General features: G+C 41.5%; 1 protein-coding gene across 2 annotated transcripts in view; it reads left to right on the top strand.

The window, feature by feature from the left end:
- FAM160A1 (family with sequence similarity 160 member A1) overlaps positions 1-18,878 on the top strand; it is a 75,275-nt gene that overhangs the window by 36,667 nt on the left and 19,730 nt on the right. For both annotated transcript variants that reach the window (XM_033161128.1, XM_033161130.1), the window contains exons 3-6: positions 217-843; positions 5,518-5,676; positions 7,419-7,505; positions 18,531-18,698. In XM_033161128.1, the coding sequence (XP_033017019.1) occupies positions 217-843; positions 5,518-5,676; positions 7,419-7,505; positions 18,531-18,698 (1,041 nt within the window). The remainder of the gene's footprint in view (positions 1-216; positions 844-5,517; positions 5,677-7,418; positions 7,506-18,530; positions 18,699-18,878) is intronic.

Raw genomic sequence — 18,878 nt, 5'->3', positions numbered from 1 at the left:
CTCTGCAATCCATTCTGAGGTCCATTTTGAGAGGCACTTCGCTGCATTTGTTCAATAGATTTTTTGCTCAGTAGATGTTTTTACATTGGGAGCTTAAAGCACTGATTCAGTCTAGCAACTTTGAAGACTGAGTTTAGTGAAAAATAGGACTGAGTTAAAAAGTTAGTTAAGGACCTCTTGACTCTGATAATGAGAATGTGTTTCTCATTTCTCTAGGTGGTGAAAATATTAGAGAAGCATGACCCTTTGAAAAATATTCAGGCAAAATATGGGGCAATTCCTCCTGATGAGGCCAGCACTGTGCAGAATTACGTAGAACACATGCTTTTCCTGTTAATCGAAGAACAAGCAAAAGATGCTGCCATGGGACCTATCCTGGAGTTTGTTGTTACCGAGAATATCATGGAGAAACTCTTCCTTTGGAGTCTCAGACGGGAGTTCACTGATGAGATGAAAATCGAACAGTTGAAGATGTATGAAATGCTTGTCACTCAGTCCCACCAGCCCTTGTTGCATCACAAGCCCATCTTGAAACCTTTGATGATGTTGCTGAGTTCTTGCTCAGGGACTACTACACCAGCCGTGGAAGCTGAGCTGGTGGTTCTTCTCAACCAGCTGTGCTCAATCCTAGCCAAAGATCCATCTATTTTAGAACTTTTTTTCCATACCAGTGAGGACCAAGGAGCTGCAAACTTCCTAATTTTCTCTCTCTTGATTCCTTTCATCCATCGAGAAGGGACTGTGGGCCAACAGGCTCGTGATGCACTGCTTTTTATAATGTCACTTTCTGCAGAAAACAATGTTGTTGCTAACCATATAGTAGAAAACACTTACTTCTGTCCGGTAAGTTGCTTCTTCTGACCCTACCCTCTAAAGAAACCCCCCTCTCAACTCGATATTTTCCCCACCAACAAAACAGAACTGAATTTATTTGGTACATTTTGTTACGGTTTTGCAGAAGTGGTGGCATCAAGGGGAGATAAAAATTTCTGAACCAGTCTGTATTTAATTGTGGTCATTTTTTATACTATAATTTGCTCCTCAACAGAAAACCTATCAGGAGAGCAAAATGAACAAATTAGGGACTAAATACATGCCATTTAGTGGGGATAATATCAAAGTATGATATTTAGGTGGCCATTTGGGTCTAATTAACGTTGGTATTAGTATACCAACGTTAACATGGTATTATAATGTGCCATTTGAAGATCAGACAGTTTTTTGAATAAAACATTTGCATTAGGTATTAAAACTGTAAAGTGTTGAAATTTTCAAAAATCTCTCCAGTTATGCTTCAGTTACGCTAGTTACATTTTGTTTTTAAACAAATCAAACTATTTCCCTCCAACTTAATCTTACTGAACTCACAGTAGCCAAGAATTAGTTGTTTTCCTTCTGCTCCACCACCTACCCATCACAACGACACACATGCCAACTTGCATAAGTTCCTATGAGTTCGTGGAAGGTGATTCCCAAAGGGAAGCAGCCTGCTTCCTTTTTATTCTTTCAAGTCAGAAACGAACAGTGTTCAAACCAAGCTAACTTCGCACTTACTGCTTCTACTCCCTGCCTCCATTCAGTTCCTGCTATCCTTTGACCTGCTGTCTCATCATTTATTTATTATATGCGTATCTGGCTTTTTCAGACAAATACTTTGAAAGTGGTTCATATCAGTCAAAAAAAATTAGGCAGGGAAAGGAGCTAGAGAAGGGAGAGCACATTGATAACGCTGGAATGAAGTGATGAATTGTGTATCCGTGTTTCTAATGGTGGCCAGATTAGACTGATAACTCTGAACAAAGTGTTGAACTGAAGATGATCCAGTGATGACCGGACCAATCCTCCTTTGCAGCTGATCTTGCTATGGTAACAGTTGGTGTGACTGCCTGATGCAGCTTGTTCCCGAGTGTCATTAGGTTGGGCTAAGTTTGTTGAAATTAGTTCCTACTGCAATCCAGGGGTACCAACTTGAATGAAATATTGGGGGGCCCCAGGTAGGTCCCACCCCGCGTAATCAATCACAAGATGCGGCGCATGCACACTGTCTGAATGGCAATGCCCATCAACTTTGGGGGGTCCCGGCCCCTTCAAATATTTTACAGGGGCGGGGCAAAGGGACCTTGTCCCCTAGTTGTTGGCTCCTATGCTGCGCTGCAATCAATGGGGGAAATTGGTAATGACTTGATTTGCTTTCCGTTTCAACTAACTATGTCTGGATCCAAACCTTCCCTCGTACTTTTTGTACCAGCCCAGCCATAAGGCAGGGTGAGGCCATTGCCACAGGTGGCAGAAGCCCCACTGCCTCCACAAGCAGCAGGGAAACACTGCTACTATTGGTGCCAATCTTGCGGAGAATACAATATCTTAAGTGATTTTGGGCAAGATCTCGTCAAAATCAGCCTGATTTTTCCAAAAACCAGTGCCAGTGACAGCGGCACTTCTCTGTCATTGGCGAATGCAGCAGGGCATGTGGCACTGGCAGAGCAGGTAGGAGGTGGCAGGATGAAGGTAAGGTGGCACTTCTCATTTCACATCAACGGGCACGTAGGTCCAAATATCTGAGAATGCTTTTCTTTCTCCCCCACTGCCCTGGTATACAAAGAAATGAAATTGGATAGGCTCAAAATAAGTTGCATAGCTAAGGAAACTTTTAGTCTAAAAATTAACACAGTCGTAGCCTCAGCCCTTTTTGGCATCATTTTAAAGATCCTTCTGGAAGAATGTGTCGAGAGTTACAACATGGGTCACAGCATGTAAACAATTGAATGACACATTATGAAACAACTTTCTACCCTGTTTCTAATGAATTTCTTTAAATGTCTTATCAAGATTACAGTTGTACTTGCAAGCACTGAGTAAAAAGTCTCTAGCATAGACATTTTCTTGTTGACTTCATTTAAATTTATACATCTAAAGATTACTATTTTTTTTAAATTGTCCCCAAGGTAGATACCCTTATTAGATCCATGCTGTAACTTCCATAATTACATTTGCCAATTAATTTTTAGAATGACTTTTTACTCTGAAGATTAAAGCAAGCTGTATTAACCTTCAAACAGTTGGGGGCCTTGAGTGACAAAACACATTCCTAATTAGAATGATTGTCTTAGTGTGTAAAAGGTAGCTAGCCCAAGTCTATAATAAAATATCAGAGTCCGCTCCTGAGGGCTGCTCATTTTTTAAAGACCCATAATGTGTTGGTCTTGTGAGTTTGATCTTTGCAGTTTGGGGAGTTCTATACTGCCTTCGCGAAAAATCAGAATGATGCCGCAGGGATCTGGTTAGCATCCATCGTTCACTCAGGCAAAAAAAAAAAATACAGAATGATTAAAGGATTTCTTTCACTGTTATTTGCCTGTGAATGTAATAAAATAATCTAAATTCTGAGTCAATTAAAAGAAAGCTAGGCGTGATATTGTACTGAATGTCAAAATCCCTCCCCTGTAATTAAAATAATAATGATAGCTAGAGTGCAGAAGCAAGCATTTAACCGTAGACCATTCCAGAATGTGTGCTCTTATGCAAACTTCAACCAGTTGAAAAAGCAGGTCTGCCCTTCTAATGCTATGGACTTCTTAGCAACCCCTGTGTGCAGGGATACCCTTGACTAGGTCTAGAGTACTGTGGATTGCAGCCATCCTGCAACACTATATTAAATATCTGATAGATGAGCTGTGTACAGCTGACATCATGCAAGAAACAGACAATAAGCAGAGTGGAAGGTCAAAATTGCTGCATGGGCAAGCTGGGGGTTACCTTATCTTTTGAAGCATTTTCCTAACTGGTAACTGCATGAGTAAGGAAGAGAAACGCAATGTATCATACTTGGGGAAGAATTCTTTGTTTATTCTACTTTTTCTTGTTCCTTTTGAAATAACTTAAAGGTTATTTGGGGTAGGAGAGGAAGAAAGTTGACAACTGTCAGTAATACCACTACTGACAAACGGTAGCTGTCTGCACTAGCTACATTGGAGAATAAAATTGTGTATTTATTGGATTGTCTACATGACTAACATGCAACCCAACCATGCAGGAATGTTGCTATAGTTTTTCTAAAAGATTATAGCTTCTTTTCACCCCACAGTTTTATTAATTGTTGCTTGGGTGATGGAATAAGTAGTGAGTAAAGAACATAATAGATGCAGAGAAATACACATTGGCAGTCTTTTTATGCCTGTCAATTAAAAAAAAATTTTTTTCAACTTGGTGCCTCTAGAAAATCAGGCTTATCATCCCAGTACTCAAAATGATTTACAAGTAGAATAGCTTTAATTGGCTCTTGTAAAACTAAAGTTGCATGACTGGTAATATTTATTCTTCCCATGTCTCTGCATTGATTGTTGGAATAAGGCTAAGAACTTAGCTCCACCACTTCCCGTCAATAACTATAATGTTAAAAAAACCACACACATAATTCCTTTTATGGCTTCTGCCTAGACTGGGTATTTACATTCAGAGAAAAACCTATAATGTTCCACCTAGTATTCTTTTAGTAAGTCTTGCTTGTGTTGGTCCAAGGGTCAGTTGCATTCATAGCAGTATACAAGTGTAGATTGACATCTATAAACATACAGTAATGGTTAGTGTATTGAGCATGGATTTTGTATGTCCATTCCAGAAGTAGCACTGTTCTCTAGGCAGAAGGTGGTGGTAAGGCTGTGAGAACAAATCACACCAACTCTTCTGTGAGTATGTTGTTTTCATTGACACCTACAGTTTATATTTTAGAAACAGATGAAAAATACAAATGAAGCAATTACAGGTGGGTAGCCGTGTTGGTCTGCCATAGTCAAAACAAAATCGAAAATTCTTTCTAGTAGCACCTTAGAGACCAACTGAGTTTGTTCCTGGTATGAGCTTTCGTGTGCATGCACACTTCTTCAGATACACAGTTTTGTTTTGACAAATGAAGCAAGCGCACCTTCTGTTTTTGCATTAAAGCAACCATATATCCCACAAGCTGAGCTGTTACAAAAATCTAGAGCAACAAATTCTGCTATATAAACACAAAGGCAGGTGTGGGGAACCTTTGGCCCTCCAGATGTTGTTGAACTACAATGCTTGTTACTATTGGCCTTGCTTTCTGGGTCTGATGGGAATTGTGATTCAGCAGCATCCAGACGGTCAAAGGTTGCCCATATCTGATCTATTGGCTAACCTACATCATACTCATCAAATGTGTTTCCTGCATCTACACAGGTATTTACACTGGAAGTGTGAATCTTGCACTTTTCAAACATTCAAGCTTGCAGCAGATGCAAAGAAGAGAGCCACTTTTTTTATTTCAGTGTCCTGTGTCTACTGTGTGTTGCCCACATGTCGTTGATAGTTTACATACATGTCTACCTTTCAATGTTTAGTGCTCTTAACAACTAGTTCTGTTTGTTTGTTTACTTAACTTGTTTTTTATATTCCAAGAAATCTCGGTTCTGTCTTAATGAAAAGCTTATCAGTGATGCAAACACTATGTTTAAATACTTGCTTTCTCGCCCCTTCCCTTTATATTCTTCAATTCAGGTGCTAGCCACAGGCTTAAGTGGCCTATACTCATCTTTGCCTACAAAGTTGGAAGACAAAGGAGAAGAATGGCACTGTCTGCTGAAAGATGACTGGCTTCTTTCTCCAGCTCTTGTCCAATTCATGAACTCCCTTGAGTTCTGCAATGCTGTAATACAGGTACTGGACTTAGGAAAGAGCCTGCTTATGAAATCAGCCTTTTAAAGTATGTGGATAATGTCCAGTTGTGCTCTTCCATTTGTTGGAGGATTTTTAATCCCATGTCCTCTGCTAACAAAAGGCGAGCTTTCCTTTTCTGCCCTGCACCACTCTCCTTCCTTTCAAAATCTCCCGAGAGATAGGGGACAGTGGGGAAGGTAGCATGGGAGGGGGAAGGAGAAATGGATGCAAATAGTTTTCACTCCTTTCTGTTACCAGAGGTCTTAATGAGATCAAATGCTTTTTGATGAACAGAAGGCGTTCTGTCCACATTAAGGGCACAGTTGAATCAAACCCTATGCTGTGAATAATTACAGTTAATATAATTAATTATTCGGTCTTGATTTCAAGAGAGAGCAAGTTTCTTGCGAGTATAGGCAAGTATTAATAATTGTGATTTACATAACAAATATTCCTTATAAATCAGATACATATTTCTCTTTATTAACATTGCCCTCTTCCTAAAGATGGTTGACTGAACACCCTTTATTGATTCTAAAATCAAAGATTTATTTCTCAGACAGAACATTGTGGTTGTCTGGGCTAATTATGCTAGTTTATGATCAGGTTCTCATAACAGTAAGATGCATTGCACACAAATGCACCCCAATAGCTGTGAACCATTTTCATTGTGGTTGAGCTGATCCATGAGGTTAAGTATGTTTCACGAATCTAAATTAAATTCTGTTTGGTGTTCTCATGTTCTTTGTTCTTGATTATTTCTTAATTAGATTTTCGCTCTTTTGAGTCTTTGTTCTCCAGTCTAATGATAAAATCACATTTTATATCTCTTTGATGCTGTGCTTAGGATTCTTATTGCAGCAAGGCTGTTCAGTATCTATAGCTTTATCTGATTTATGCAACTTTGCTCAGTTTCATTAGTGAAAATACAGGATGGAAGTGTTTGTATATGCAATGTAGAAAAAATTCTGTTTTTATTCTCTTTACAAAAGTGATGCATGTAGGGAGAAAGGGTCCTCATTTTGTCTTAATGTATTTGTCTTTATTTCTTTTTGACTTCCAAATTCAGAAAGCTGTCTGTTCTATAGCAAACATTTGTTATGAAGTTGACCAAATGTATTGTATTATAAAAAGGCCTTTGAAAAAGTGTATTTGCCAGAGAAGTCACCAGGTGCCTCACACGGTCTGTTTCTGTGTTTCTCTCACTACAGAATGGTAGTTGTGGGAAAACTGGCTTGTTTGAATTATTGAAATAATGTTGCTCTGTATTGAAAAGCTGAAACATAATTAATGGTCTTTCTGTTGCTTCACTATAATTTGATAAATTTAATAGTAGCTTGGCCATTCTAAAATGACCTCAGTAGGCTGTAATGTACACTTGGGTGGCTATTAATCTATCATCTTGCACCATTAAATTGTATGACATAGGGATATGAGCTTTTTGATCTTTGCTTACATATGAATTAATTTCCCTTAAATATACCGCCCAGTTCTACATATGCTTATATACACAAGTAAGCATATCTTGAATTTAATAGGATTCTGTGCATAAGATATAAGCTATGGTTTATCTCTTCATTTGTGTAAAGATGATTGGAGGACTTTTATCAGGGGTTAATTATTATTACTATTTAATTTTTCTGTGAACTTCAGAAAAATATGTTAAATCATAACTTAAGTTTGATACTCTAGATGCCTTTTTGATTGAAATCCCATGATCACTCTCCCCTTCACTTCTTTAGGTGGCACATCCTTTGATTCGGATGCAGCTTGTGAATTACATTTATAATGGGTTTCTGGTACCAGTTATGGCCCCAGCATTGCATAAGGTCAGTGTTTTTCATATGTTCTTGTTTTTTAAAAAATAAATAAATCAGCAGCCATTTTCAGTGTCTTAAGAATATCACGTGTGTGATGAAGATGGACCAATCTAAGCATAACTACCTTAGCTTAGTTTCTTTACTTGAACTACTCATTAGACATCTGCTGATGTAGAAGGTCACATCCCTTGAGTTCCTATTTGATCTATAATCAAATACAAAATGCTTGCCTGGCTGAAATCATAGTAATTCAGAGAAACATGGCAGGTTGTTCTGCTAGTGAAGTGAGTATATTTGAATAGTTGACTTTAAATTGATTTGCTGATAAAATTCTTAAGAGGTCAAATGGTTGTTCACAGTGGCCAACCAGATTCCTATGGGAAACCAGTAAGCAGGACCTGAACACAACAGCACTCTCCCTACTCTGCTTCTGACAGTTGAGGTAGAACATAGTCCCTGCAGACCCAGGTGGCGCTGTGGGTTAAACCACAGAGTCTAGGGCTTGCTGATCAGAAGGTCGGCGGTTCGAATCCCTGTGACGGGGTGAGCTCCCGTTGCTCGGTCCCAGCTGCTGCCCACCTAGCAGTTCGAAAGCACATCAAAGTGCAAGTAGATGAATAGGGACCGCTCTGGCGGGAAGGTAAACGGCATTTCCGTGTGCTGCTCTGGTTCACCAGAAGCGGCTTTGTCATGCTGGCCACATGACCCGGAAGCTGTCTGTGGACAAACGCTGGCTCCCTTGGCCTATAGAGCGAGATGAGCGCCGCAACCCCAGAGTTGGACACGACTGGACCTAATGGTCAGGGGCCCCTTTACCTTTACCTTTAAATCCCAGAGTTCTAGAATCCAATTCTTCTACACTATGCACATTTTTTTTTTACACTTCTGTTATCTCTCCTTTTACTTGCCTTTCCTCTAAACTAAAAAGCACCCCAAGTTGTAACTAGGGCCGGGCGATGTTGGGCTTTCAACATCATAGTGTATTACCAATCAAACATCGCAGTTTGAAAAAAGCTCCATTGATGCCGGGTGAAACTGCTGCAGCTCTCATCGTGGGAGCTGAGGTGCTTTCACCCCAGCGCCTCATGGGCTGTGGCCAGTACAGCTGGTCTCAGCCTGCTGCTCAGCCGGGGGAGGCAAACAGGCTCCTGCCCCCAGCGGAGCCAGCCCCGAGTCCCCTGCAGCTCGCGTTGGAGCAGCAAGGACCTTGGGGCTCCTTGCCAAGCTCCCCCTGCCTTCGCTGGCATGGGGGATGGGCGAGCTACCTTGCCCATTTGCCACCCACTCTCCAAAGATGGACCAAGCAGCAGTAGCCAAGCGCATGGAACCTGTCAGGCTCCGTGCATTTGACTGCCTTTGCCTGTGTGGGTGCGCAGTCTCTTTTTTTCCAGTGAGGGGTCATTCACCCCAGGAGGAATGACACAGCCCACCCTCCTGGGAGTGGTCTGCAAGGTGTGGCAGGTATACAAAGGCACCCTATCCTGCTGGAGGCTTAGTGCTCCCCAGCTGAGCAGCCTCAATCCCGCTCCTACTCTCGTACAAGCAGGGGTGGGGATCTCTCAGCTTGGGAAGTGGAGGCTTTGTACTCCCCAGCTGAGCAGCCCCGATCCCTCTCCTACTCGCAGGCAAGCGGGGGCAGGGCTCTCCCAGCTGGGGAGGGGGAGCACTTTTACGGAACCCCCATCCTGCCGCTGCGAGCTGATGGCGGGTCTGCAGCTCTGTAAAACTGCTTGGCTGAGGCGAGGGCAGCAGTTTAAAGAAGCAGAGGAAGGAACAAGCTGGATCGGCACCTCGCTGATTCAGCTTGATTCTCCCTCTGCCTGGGCAGAGTGTGATAGCGGTTTCGCCAGCAGTATATTGCTGGTGAAACTGCCGCCACTTGAGTGCCTCTGGCTGTCAGCTAGTTCTTTTCTCCCTCAGGGTGCTGGAGGCAGAGGGATTCAAGATTGGTGACAGTTTCATCAGCGATATACAGCTGAGTGAAGCCGTCATCACAGTCTGCCCCCACATACTGGTCCAGGACGATATATTGATATCGCCCAGGCGTAATTGTAACCTTTCATCATAGAGGAGTTGCTCCATCCCTTTGGTCATTTTGGTTGCCTTTTTGGGAAACTTCTCCAGTTCTACAGTATCTTTTTTGAAGTCAGGCTACCAGAGCTGTACACTAAGTATTCCAATCGTGGTCACACCATAGATTTGTATAACAGCACTATGGCATTGACAGTTTTAGTTTCTTTCCCGTTTTAATGATCCCTAGCATGGCATCCACCTTTTCCACAGCTGCCTCACACTGGCTCAATGTCTTTATCAAACTATGTATTATGACCCCAAGGTCTCGTTCCTTGACAGTCATGGCCAGTTGAGACCCCATGAGAGTATCCATGAAATTAAGATCTCCCTCGCAGGTATCACTTTACACTTGTGTGCATTGCTCACTCAGTTTCATATTTGAATTCATTAAGAACTCTTTCAGTATTTGCTTTGCTCGTTTTTATTTTGTGAGGAAGGTTCTTGTTGTGACTATTTGCCTCAGATCCTCAGATCCCCTTCCTGTGGAATTTAGTTCAGGGACAGGAATCTGCCCTATATCTTCACAGCTTCTTTCTCCACAGCCTCGATCCATGACGCCCTCCCATTTTCAACATGCTTTGGATGTGTTGCCTAGATGAATGTGATACATTCCAACTGCAATCCATCAATCTTATCAGGTTATGTTTTGGCAAATTAAAGGGGGAGAACTTAACCTGGGGCCTGGCAGCACACCTGAAGCATGGACTGGTATTTCGGCAGCGCATTGTCGCATTGCTGCAGCATGAGCACTTCAGCTGTTTAAAGGAGAGATTGCTGTGACAGTCTCATTAGCATTTGAAAGGCTCTCAGTTCAGCTTGCCATGTAGATAATTAATAGAATTATTAATATTGCCGAAAAAGTGTCCTTATTTCCTTTGGATTTGTCAGTGTGTCCTGTCATCTTTACCTGTCAAGACTTTTGAGCTCTTTTTTTTCCTTGTCTCATCACCATGTTGGCACAAAACAAGTACAAATATAATTAAATGTCCATGTATGTGTTTTTAAATGGTTTATGTACTTGCAGAGAAACAAAACTTTCCTTCTGGGTATGAGGAAAAAGAAATAAATCCTAGGATGAATGTGATCCAAGGCACATTCAAAGGACTTCCCTGCATCTGGATCAGAAATGCAGGGAGTTGAAATAGATGATCTTTGTGATCCCTCACAACTCTACAGTTCTATGATTCTGTGTGATTTGAACACCAGAACTACCTGTTTAAGTGGTTAAGTTCTACTAAAAAGAAAAAAAGAAACGTTTGAGCAGTACTTCTGGGAAGTATGTTTGAGCACTTTTTTATTTTATATGGCCAGATGGTACAAATACCAATGCTTCTTCTAACTGAAGCTTTGGTAAATGAAGAAAGGAGGAAAAATAAACACCAAAAGTCCAAAAGGCCAGTTTGTAATGAAACTTGTGATCATTTCATTACTTTGGCACCTTCATCCAAAGGGTACAGTGTCCCCTGCAAATAAAATTTGCTATCTAGTAATTAATTTAGAATTTTAAAAGTGCCTTCTGTTTCATTGCATTAACTATATTAACATCTGCAGAATGTCTTCAGTTAGAACTTCTGCCACTTCCAGAGATAGCTACCACCAACCTCAGCGGTTCTTTTTCACTTCAGCATGGTGTTTTGTTTTGTTTTTTAAATCTACTTTTGCAGCTGTAATCATTACTTACGTGGGCGTAAGTCCTATTGAATTGAGGTTATTTCTGTGTAGACATTAGCGAGACTGCACTGTGAATAGCTTATTGTCTAATCTAGCACTAGAATTATACAACATTTATTTATCAAATTTATATCCCACGCTGCTTCTCAGAGGAGCGCAGGGAAGCAAGCAATAATTTATAAAACAACAACAAAATCATCTTATAAACAGTTCCATTGAAGACTGGGAAGGATCTCAACTTAAAAAAAGGTTTTTTGAAAGAGGAAGGCACTGTAAAGACAACAGAGATGGTGCCCATCTAAGAGCCAGTGTGGTGTAGTGGTTAAGAGTGGTAGACTCGTAATCTGGGGAACCGGGTTCGCGTCTCCGCTCCTCCACATGCAGCTGCTGGGTGACCATGGGCTAGTCACACTTCTTTGAAGTCTCTCAGCCCCACTCACCTCACAGAGTGTTTGTTGTGGGGGAGGAAGGGAAAGGAGAATGTTAGCCGCTTTGAGACTCCTTCGGGTAGTGATAAAGCGGGGTATCAAATCCAAACTCTTCTTCTTCTTCTTATTCCATGGGAGGCTATTTCAAAGCATTGGTGTCGCAACACTAAAGGCCAAATTCTTATATTGTGTGGAATGGACCTCCTGAGTTAGGGGGGAAATAATAGAGGGATTGGTGTAAAACCTGCTGAGATGATTATGTAACCTCTTCAGTGGTAAGTTATTAGAACCTCCCAATAACCTCCCAATAAGAAATGTTATAATAAAAAAGAATGTTTGGGGTCCCCTCCTACCCCCCCCCCCCAGCCAAAATTGTAGCTGTTATCATAAAGAGACAGGTGACATCAAACAGCTGATAACTCTTATCCATTACTGGATTTAATTAAAAGTGGTGGTATTCTTAGATCATTTTTTGCCCTTGTTACCCCAATGTATGCTGATCACATGTTAATTTTTAGCAATGTCATTTGCTGTATCTTTTTTAACATCTTGGACAGAGAAGGTTGGAGTGTGCCATCTAGTGGATCTGAAGGGAAACTAAAAGAGGTGGCTGAAACCAAAATGCTCAGTCAGATATAAATGAGTTAACTAAACATGTATATGGATTCTTCACTTTGTTTGCTTTTTTCATAAACTTATTTAAATACTAAACAGTGACACTTACACAATAAAGACCTTTGCATTCAGGACACATCCTCTGGCTGACACAGATAAGGAACACTTTTTCACTATTCTGGGACAACTCTTTTTTATGTTATACCAAACGATTTGTAATCACCAAGTAATTTGTACTGACTTGATGGTGTTTTCTAGATATCTCTCTCACCCACCTGATTTTTTTTATATATAGAATGGATAAATTAGAAAAAGGACATTCCAGATCTCACCCAATTTCTATCTCTAGCGCCCCTTACCTCAACTTATTAAATTAAATGGAAGCACGTTATAATAGTATTCTAATCTGGTGAGGATGCACTGATTTTCAGAATACTGAATTTTGAATGGCAGAGGCTGCTGTATAACTGTTAGGCCACAGGTTGTCCCATTTTTCTCTGGTACTCATTTTGCTGGTGGAGAAATATGGAGTCTCCATTCTCCTGAAATTCAGTCTACAAAATACACTTGCAGTCTTGTTTATTGTAATTACTTTATAGTTACTCCACCCTGCTCACCCACCCAGGTCTCAGTGATACAGACCAGATCAGCCTCCTCATCCATAATCAGATCAGGGCTGAGAGTGGACTTACTTAAGAGTCAGCTTGGCATTCAGCAACAGCAGCTGGAAACCAGAGGGCTGGCAGATAGGACAAACTTTGATTTTCTTTTGGAACTTGCATGTGTTAAGTGACTTTTGAAGTGTGAACTCCTACTAGAGCTATGGTGTGTGAACAGATCTGGACCATCAACTTCTGCTTCCGTGCTCTCTTCATCTCAGCATGCCCACACAGACTATGGAGGAAAAGGTGGAACCTAGTATGCTGTCTATACTGGAATATTTATTCATCTATGTAAGGTCCGTGGAGTGGTTGCTCGTGAGTAACCAGGCAAGACTTCAAACCGTCTTTTAAGAGGTTTATTGTGCATGCTATTTACAGTGCAGAGCTAAAAGTTCATGTCTGTATCAGTCACTCGCAGAATCCGGGAGTGGCCCCTTCCGGCTGCGACCCCAACATAAGAGTTTTGGTATCCTAAATCTCCGCCTGCTCTCCTTGCGTTTCACCCCTCTGTGCACTTGGGGCACCAGAAATGGTGTGTCTTCCTCCTCGCCCGCTGAGCGAGGGGAGTGCATGGTCTCTCCAACATCCCCAGAGCCTCTGCTCTCAAACCCTGAGACAGCCTGCCCTTCCCGCTGAAGACATTGCTCCTTCCTCCGCTGGAAGAGGAGGTGCTGCTGGTCAGGTGGGGCCGGGGCTCTCTGTAGCATCCTGAGATCCCTTCCACCACCCTGCGCTGAGCCGGGGACAGTTCCCTGACAATCTAGCTCAGTATTATCCAGTCTGATGGATGGTTCCTCTCTGGGGTCTCAGGCAGACATCTTTCTTATCACCTGCTAGCTGTCCCCTCTTAACTAGATATACCAGAGATTGAACTTGGAACTTTCTGTCAGCTTTACCAGAGAGCTTTGCTAAGCAGAAAGTACTGCAATGAACAGTCTGAAAGCAGGCAGCTTCCAGTTGTACAAGTGGTCCCTCGGGTTACATACGCTTCAGGTTACAAACTCCGCTAACCCAGAAATAATGCTTCAGGTTAAGAACTTTGCTTCAGGATAAGAACAGAAATTGTGCTCTGGCGGCGCAGCGGCAGTGGGAGGCCCCATTAGCTAAAGTGGTGCTTCAGGTTAAGAACAGTTTCAGGTTAAGAACGGACCTCCAGAACAAATTAAGTACTTAACCTGAGGTATCACTGTACTAATACAGCACATATATGATGCCTTTTCTAGGGCTACTACATCTTTGTAGCTACATAGCAAGATATTCCCTTGGCTAAAGCCATTTCTATTTCAAGGCAGATGTCATTTTATCTAAGCAACTTTTTTATGACTGGAAGATAGTCCATATATTTAAAAAAATACCATGGCAAGGTCTCCATGTAAGGGGAGAGCTGGCACACCTTAGGGGATGTATCCTCCCATAAGTCCCTCCCTTCCACTGCAAATAGAGGGGGAAAGGTCTCCTCTGTTTTCAGTTCTCCACTCATGTAAAACTGTTTTGAGCAAGTATCAGTGCTTTTTCCCAACAGTGCACCATCTCTATGAAACATCCTCCCAAAGGACATTCCTGATGTCATTCTGCCAGCAAGTAAAAACTCCCTTGCTTTTAAAACCATTTTTATCAGTGAGTGAGCAGAAGCTCTGTTGCTGCTGAGGTTTTTATATGGGAATGGTAGTGTTTTGCTGCAGCCTTGGCCGCATAGCGTATAGTGACTTTTATTAGCTTTTAAAGCTTGGACACTGCCTCAGGTGTCTGGCATAGTGTAGTTTGTAAATACATGAATGGTTGGGACAAATGAAAACCATTTGTATACATACTGTCATCACCTTAAGTCTTCAGTAGCAAAGCTGGATCCAGAGTATTCCGAGGCTGTGCACATGATCCTTCAGGATAATTATGGTCCCCTGCAGAGCAGGAAGCCCCTCCTCATCCAGAATGTCTAAACAAGCCTTCACCATCTCATGCTATCCAGATGTTTTGAACTATAGCTCTCATCAGCTACATGCAGCACAGCTAATATTCAGGTATGATAAATATTGCAGTCCAGAAAACCTAGAGGGTACCAGACTGGTGGAAGCTGGTGTAAACCATGATTGAACGGACCTTGTAAATTAAAGTTAGCGCACTTCAGTTGTAGCCTATGTGTTGAATCCAAAGGCGCTGTTCTGCGAGCAGAAAGCTCCTACTACATGTGTAAAGGATTCTATTGACCCAGACTGTAGTTTGTGGAATACCCTTGTCTCCATCATTACTAACTTTCAGGAGGAATTTGAAAACATTTATTTTTGCCCAGACATTTAGTGACTGAAGAATATGAAACAGGTCAATAAAACATTAATCTCTCACAATAAAAAAACCCACTGTCCCCTCCTCCATCTTCCTTATGAATGTAGTTTCATAAGCTTGACCTTGCAAAAATTAAGATTTATGCATCTTGTGCAAGCCTTCACAGTCCTGTCCAGGCATGTCACAATCCTTCCTTCTCATGCTGACTGTGTGCCACACTTTGGCCACCCCCTGTCTTAAAAGTGTTGGGAACAGGGCGAATTCAGCCCATTTCCTAAATCTTCCTCCTCTCCCATGAAAGCTGCTGCAGCATTTTCTGTTTCTGCTATTCCTATTGTTCTTTTCTATTAGTCCTTTGCTGTGTCAGCAGTAGTGACAAGAGCCTGGCCTGTGTTTGCATTCAATATTGCTTTTGGCTCCCCCCCCCCCCCCGAAATTCCCCAGTGCAAGCATTTCCATTTCAAAAGTTTTTGTGATAGATAGCCACTGTTGCAAGTTCTGGGGGGAAAGTACAGTTGTACTTTAAAAATGTTTATAGACAAACAACATTTATGTATACAACACAACTTCCTCCAAATTGTTAGAAAGTTTCTCCTGCAGAATGTCTTACCTTTTCATCATAGCCTGGCACCCTCCAGGTGTTTAGCACTACATGTTACCTGACCATTGGCAACGCTACCTGAGGCTGATGAGTGTTGCATTGCAGATCTCTGAAAGGCACCAGGTTAAGAAGTTTTCTGTGGTGTGTTCTTCTCTATGTACACATAGGGTCTTGAGAGGTTTCCTGCTTAAAGATGTCCACATAGGGACTTGCTCATCTTGTAGCTGTTGACTTCTATTCTAACAAAAGTTGCATCTTAGTATACACTCCTCTTCAAAGTTCTGGTGATTTTATTGTTCATATTCTTCCTTTTTTAAGGATCTTGAATATTGTTGTTATTGCTTATTCATGTTGGAGGCAGCTTCTAAAGAGGCACAGAAAGTATAGAAAACCTTTTGAGTACAGAGCATGTTGAATTTGTGGCTTATCAGGACCTCACCTGAAGTTGCGTTTATAGAGTTACCGTAAATGCTCTGAAAAGAAAAGACCCTGATGTTGGGAAAGATGGAGGGCACAAGGAGAAGGGGGCGACAGAGGATGAGATGGTTGGACAGTGTTCTCGAAGCTACTAACATGAGTTTGGCCAAACTGCGAGAGGCAGTGAAGGATAGGCGTGCCTGGCGTGCTCTGGTCCATGGGGTCACGAAGAGTCGGACACGACTGAACGACTGAACAACAACAAATGCTCTGAGGCCTCTGTAACTCCTGCTTGCCCTCTCACCTGGCTAAGTGAAATAACATCTGTTGTGTATATGAGAGCATTTCAATAAGGTCTGAAAGACACACACACACACCCCTCATAGGAAACTGCTAGCAACCAAAGCCCAGGCCTGCTCAGCACTTCATTCCTGCTTTTAAAAATGTGTATACACTGCTGTTGGAATCAAGGTTAGGCTGTAAGCTTATTTGCTCAGGAACCAGGTCCTCAAGCCAATTTGGAGAGTGCTGAGTGTACATCCCTCTCTCATAAATAATGTATTGCTGAGGACTGTCAATCTAGTATATGCAGGGTACAGAATACATTATATGGTCTTTTTCTGTCTTTTCCTCCCTGAAATTGCTTAAGTTGAGAAACCTATAACAATGGCTCTAGAGGATGAATGTAACTCGGAGGAAGACTGAAGTGATCAGGTTTTTTATGGTTGGATGTGCTTTTATTTGCTTCTGTTTTAAACTTCGATAAGGGGGGGGGGGAATGCACCTATAATGAAAACTGCTCATGTTGCATCTGTGGTAGCTTGTGGTTAATCATATGACTGTGAACTCCTAAATATGCTGCAGAAGTAATAGCACAAACTTTTGAAGCAAATGTAGTCCACAGGTTAGTTGCTAGATGCTATTTGGTATGTAAATATTAATGGATACATGGTGTTAACAAGATGTTTTCTTTAGTTGAGGTCTTTGATGTTAATACGTATGTTTTTGATTACAATCTTTAAACTGCTTAACAAAACAGCTAATGTGTTGCATGAAAAGACTCATATATAGAGAGAGAGAGAGAGAGAGAGAGAGAGAGAGAGAGCGCACACATTTTATGCAAAACCATCCACTGGAGTACTTAACTCTTAGCTCTTAAATGACAGCTTGGAGTCTTCTTTACCTGTTTCTTTCTTAAGGAGAAAAAAAAACCTCTCCTCATTTATCCAATGAAGAATACTAAACAAAAGATGGTTAATGCTCCTTTTCATATAGGCAGACCAGTATGTATTTGTATCTGTGCTTTTAAGCTTATTGACTTGCACGTAACTATTTTTGAAAATGCTGACTTTGCACGCTTTGGTGCACAACACAAAGGCTGGATCTAAAATACCAGACACCTACTGACGAATGATCTTCTAGGGACTGCATTAGCAAAGTAACTTGTTTCACAAGTAGAAACCGGAACATTCACCACAAGAGGCTGAGGTGTAATTGAAAATGTATAGCTAGTACATAAATTCCATTATTTGTGGTATTTACAACAACTTTGTTTTTCTTCTGGGACCAGACACTATTGGTGTCTAAAATAAACCTCAGCTAGCTAGATGTCAAAATCTGCCGATGTCTCTTAGTGCAGCAACCAGGTGGCAACATGTTGTGTTGCAATCCATGGAGGGAGGGCTTGCTGCAAACATCAAGTGAGCTTTTGTAGGCTACCTTGTGCTCCTTGACTTCCGTAGCAGACAAAAGAAATAGGTGTGCTGTGTGACTGACTGAACTGGAAAAAACATGTTCACAATAATTTGTTCCAACTGATAGGAGAAGTGTGATTTTTCTTCATAACTCAGTATGGGCAAAGCTAGAGGCAGGAAAAGTAGAGAGCACATATAATACAACAGGAGGATTTTTATAAAACCCTGCATCTCTTGCAAGCACCTTCTCTGAATGTCAAATAGCAGACCTTTTGGTGTTTAGCAAACAGCATCTTTAAGAGGAATTCAAGTACTGGAAGAGAATGTTCCAAATAACTGTGGAATGGTTCGGTTGTGTGCATCCATCTTTCCCAGCATAGCAATGAAACTCCTGCACTATCATTAGCTAATCAAAATACTCAAACTAGCACACTGATGTTTGTTTTTATGTGTGCTGGCTTAGACCCACAGAAAACAAACAAACTGTGCTTATTATATATCCCATTGCAAGGTCATTGTGGAGGCCACATAGACTGTATAATCAGAGCGGCAAAGTTGATGTGGTCTGTAATCATTTGTGTATTCATTTCCAGGTGACTGTGGAAGAAGTAATGACTACAACTGCCTACCTGGATCTCTTCTTGCGGAGTGTTTCAGAACCAGCTTTACTACAGATCTTCCTCCGATTCATCTTGCTGCACCGCCATGAGAATGTGCACATCCTGGACACCCTCACAAGCCGCATAAACACTCCATTTCGGGTGAGATGAGAATAACAGGAACATGGCCGTCTTTTACTCTGTGGGATTATTTTAGACAACTGCAAGTTTATTTTGCCTATGCCTTTGTGAATTTAGTTACTTTAATATTCTTTAGAAAGTGCTTAAAATTTCTTTAAAAAACTTCGCACCTACAAACAAGCTTACAATTTAATGGGCTTG

The sequence above is a fragment of the Lacerta agilis genome, chromosome 9 (assembly GCF_009819535.1).
Source record: "Lacerta agilis isolate rLacAgi1 chromosome 9, rLacAgi1.pri, whole genome shotgun sequence".
NCBI classification, from domain to species: domain Eukaryota; kingdom Metazoa; phylum Chordata; class Lepidosauria; order Squamata; family Lacertidae; genus Lacerta; species Lacerta agilis.
This window is presented reverse-complemented; position numbering and strand designations above follow the sequence as displayed.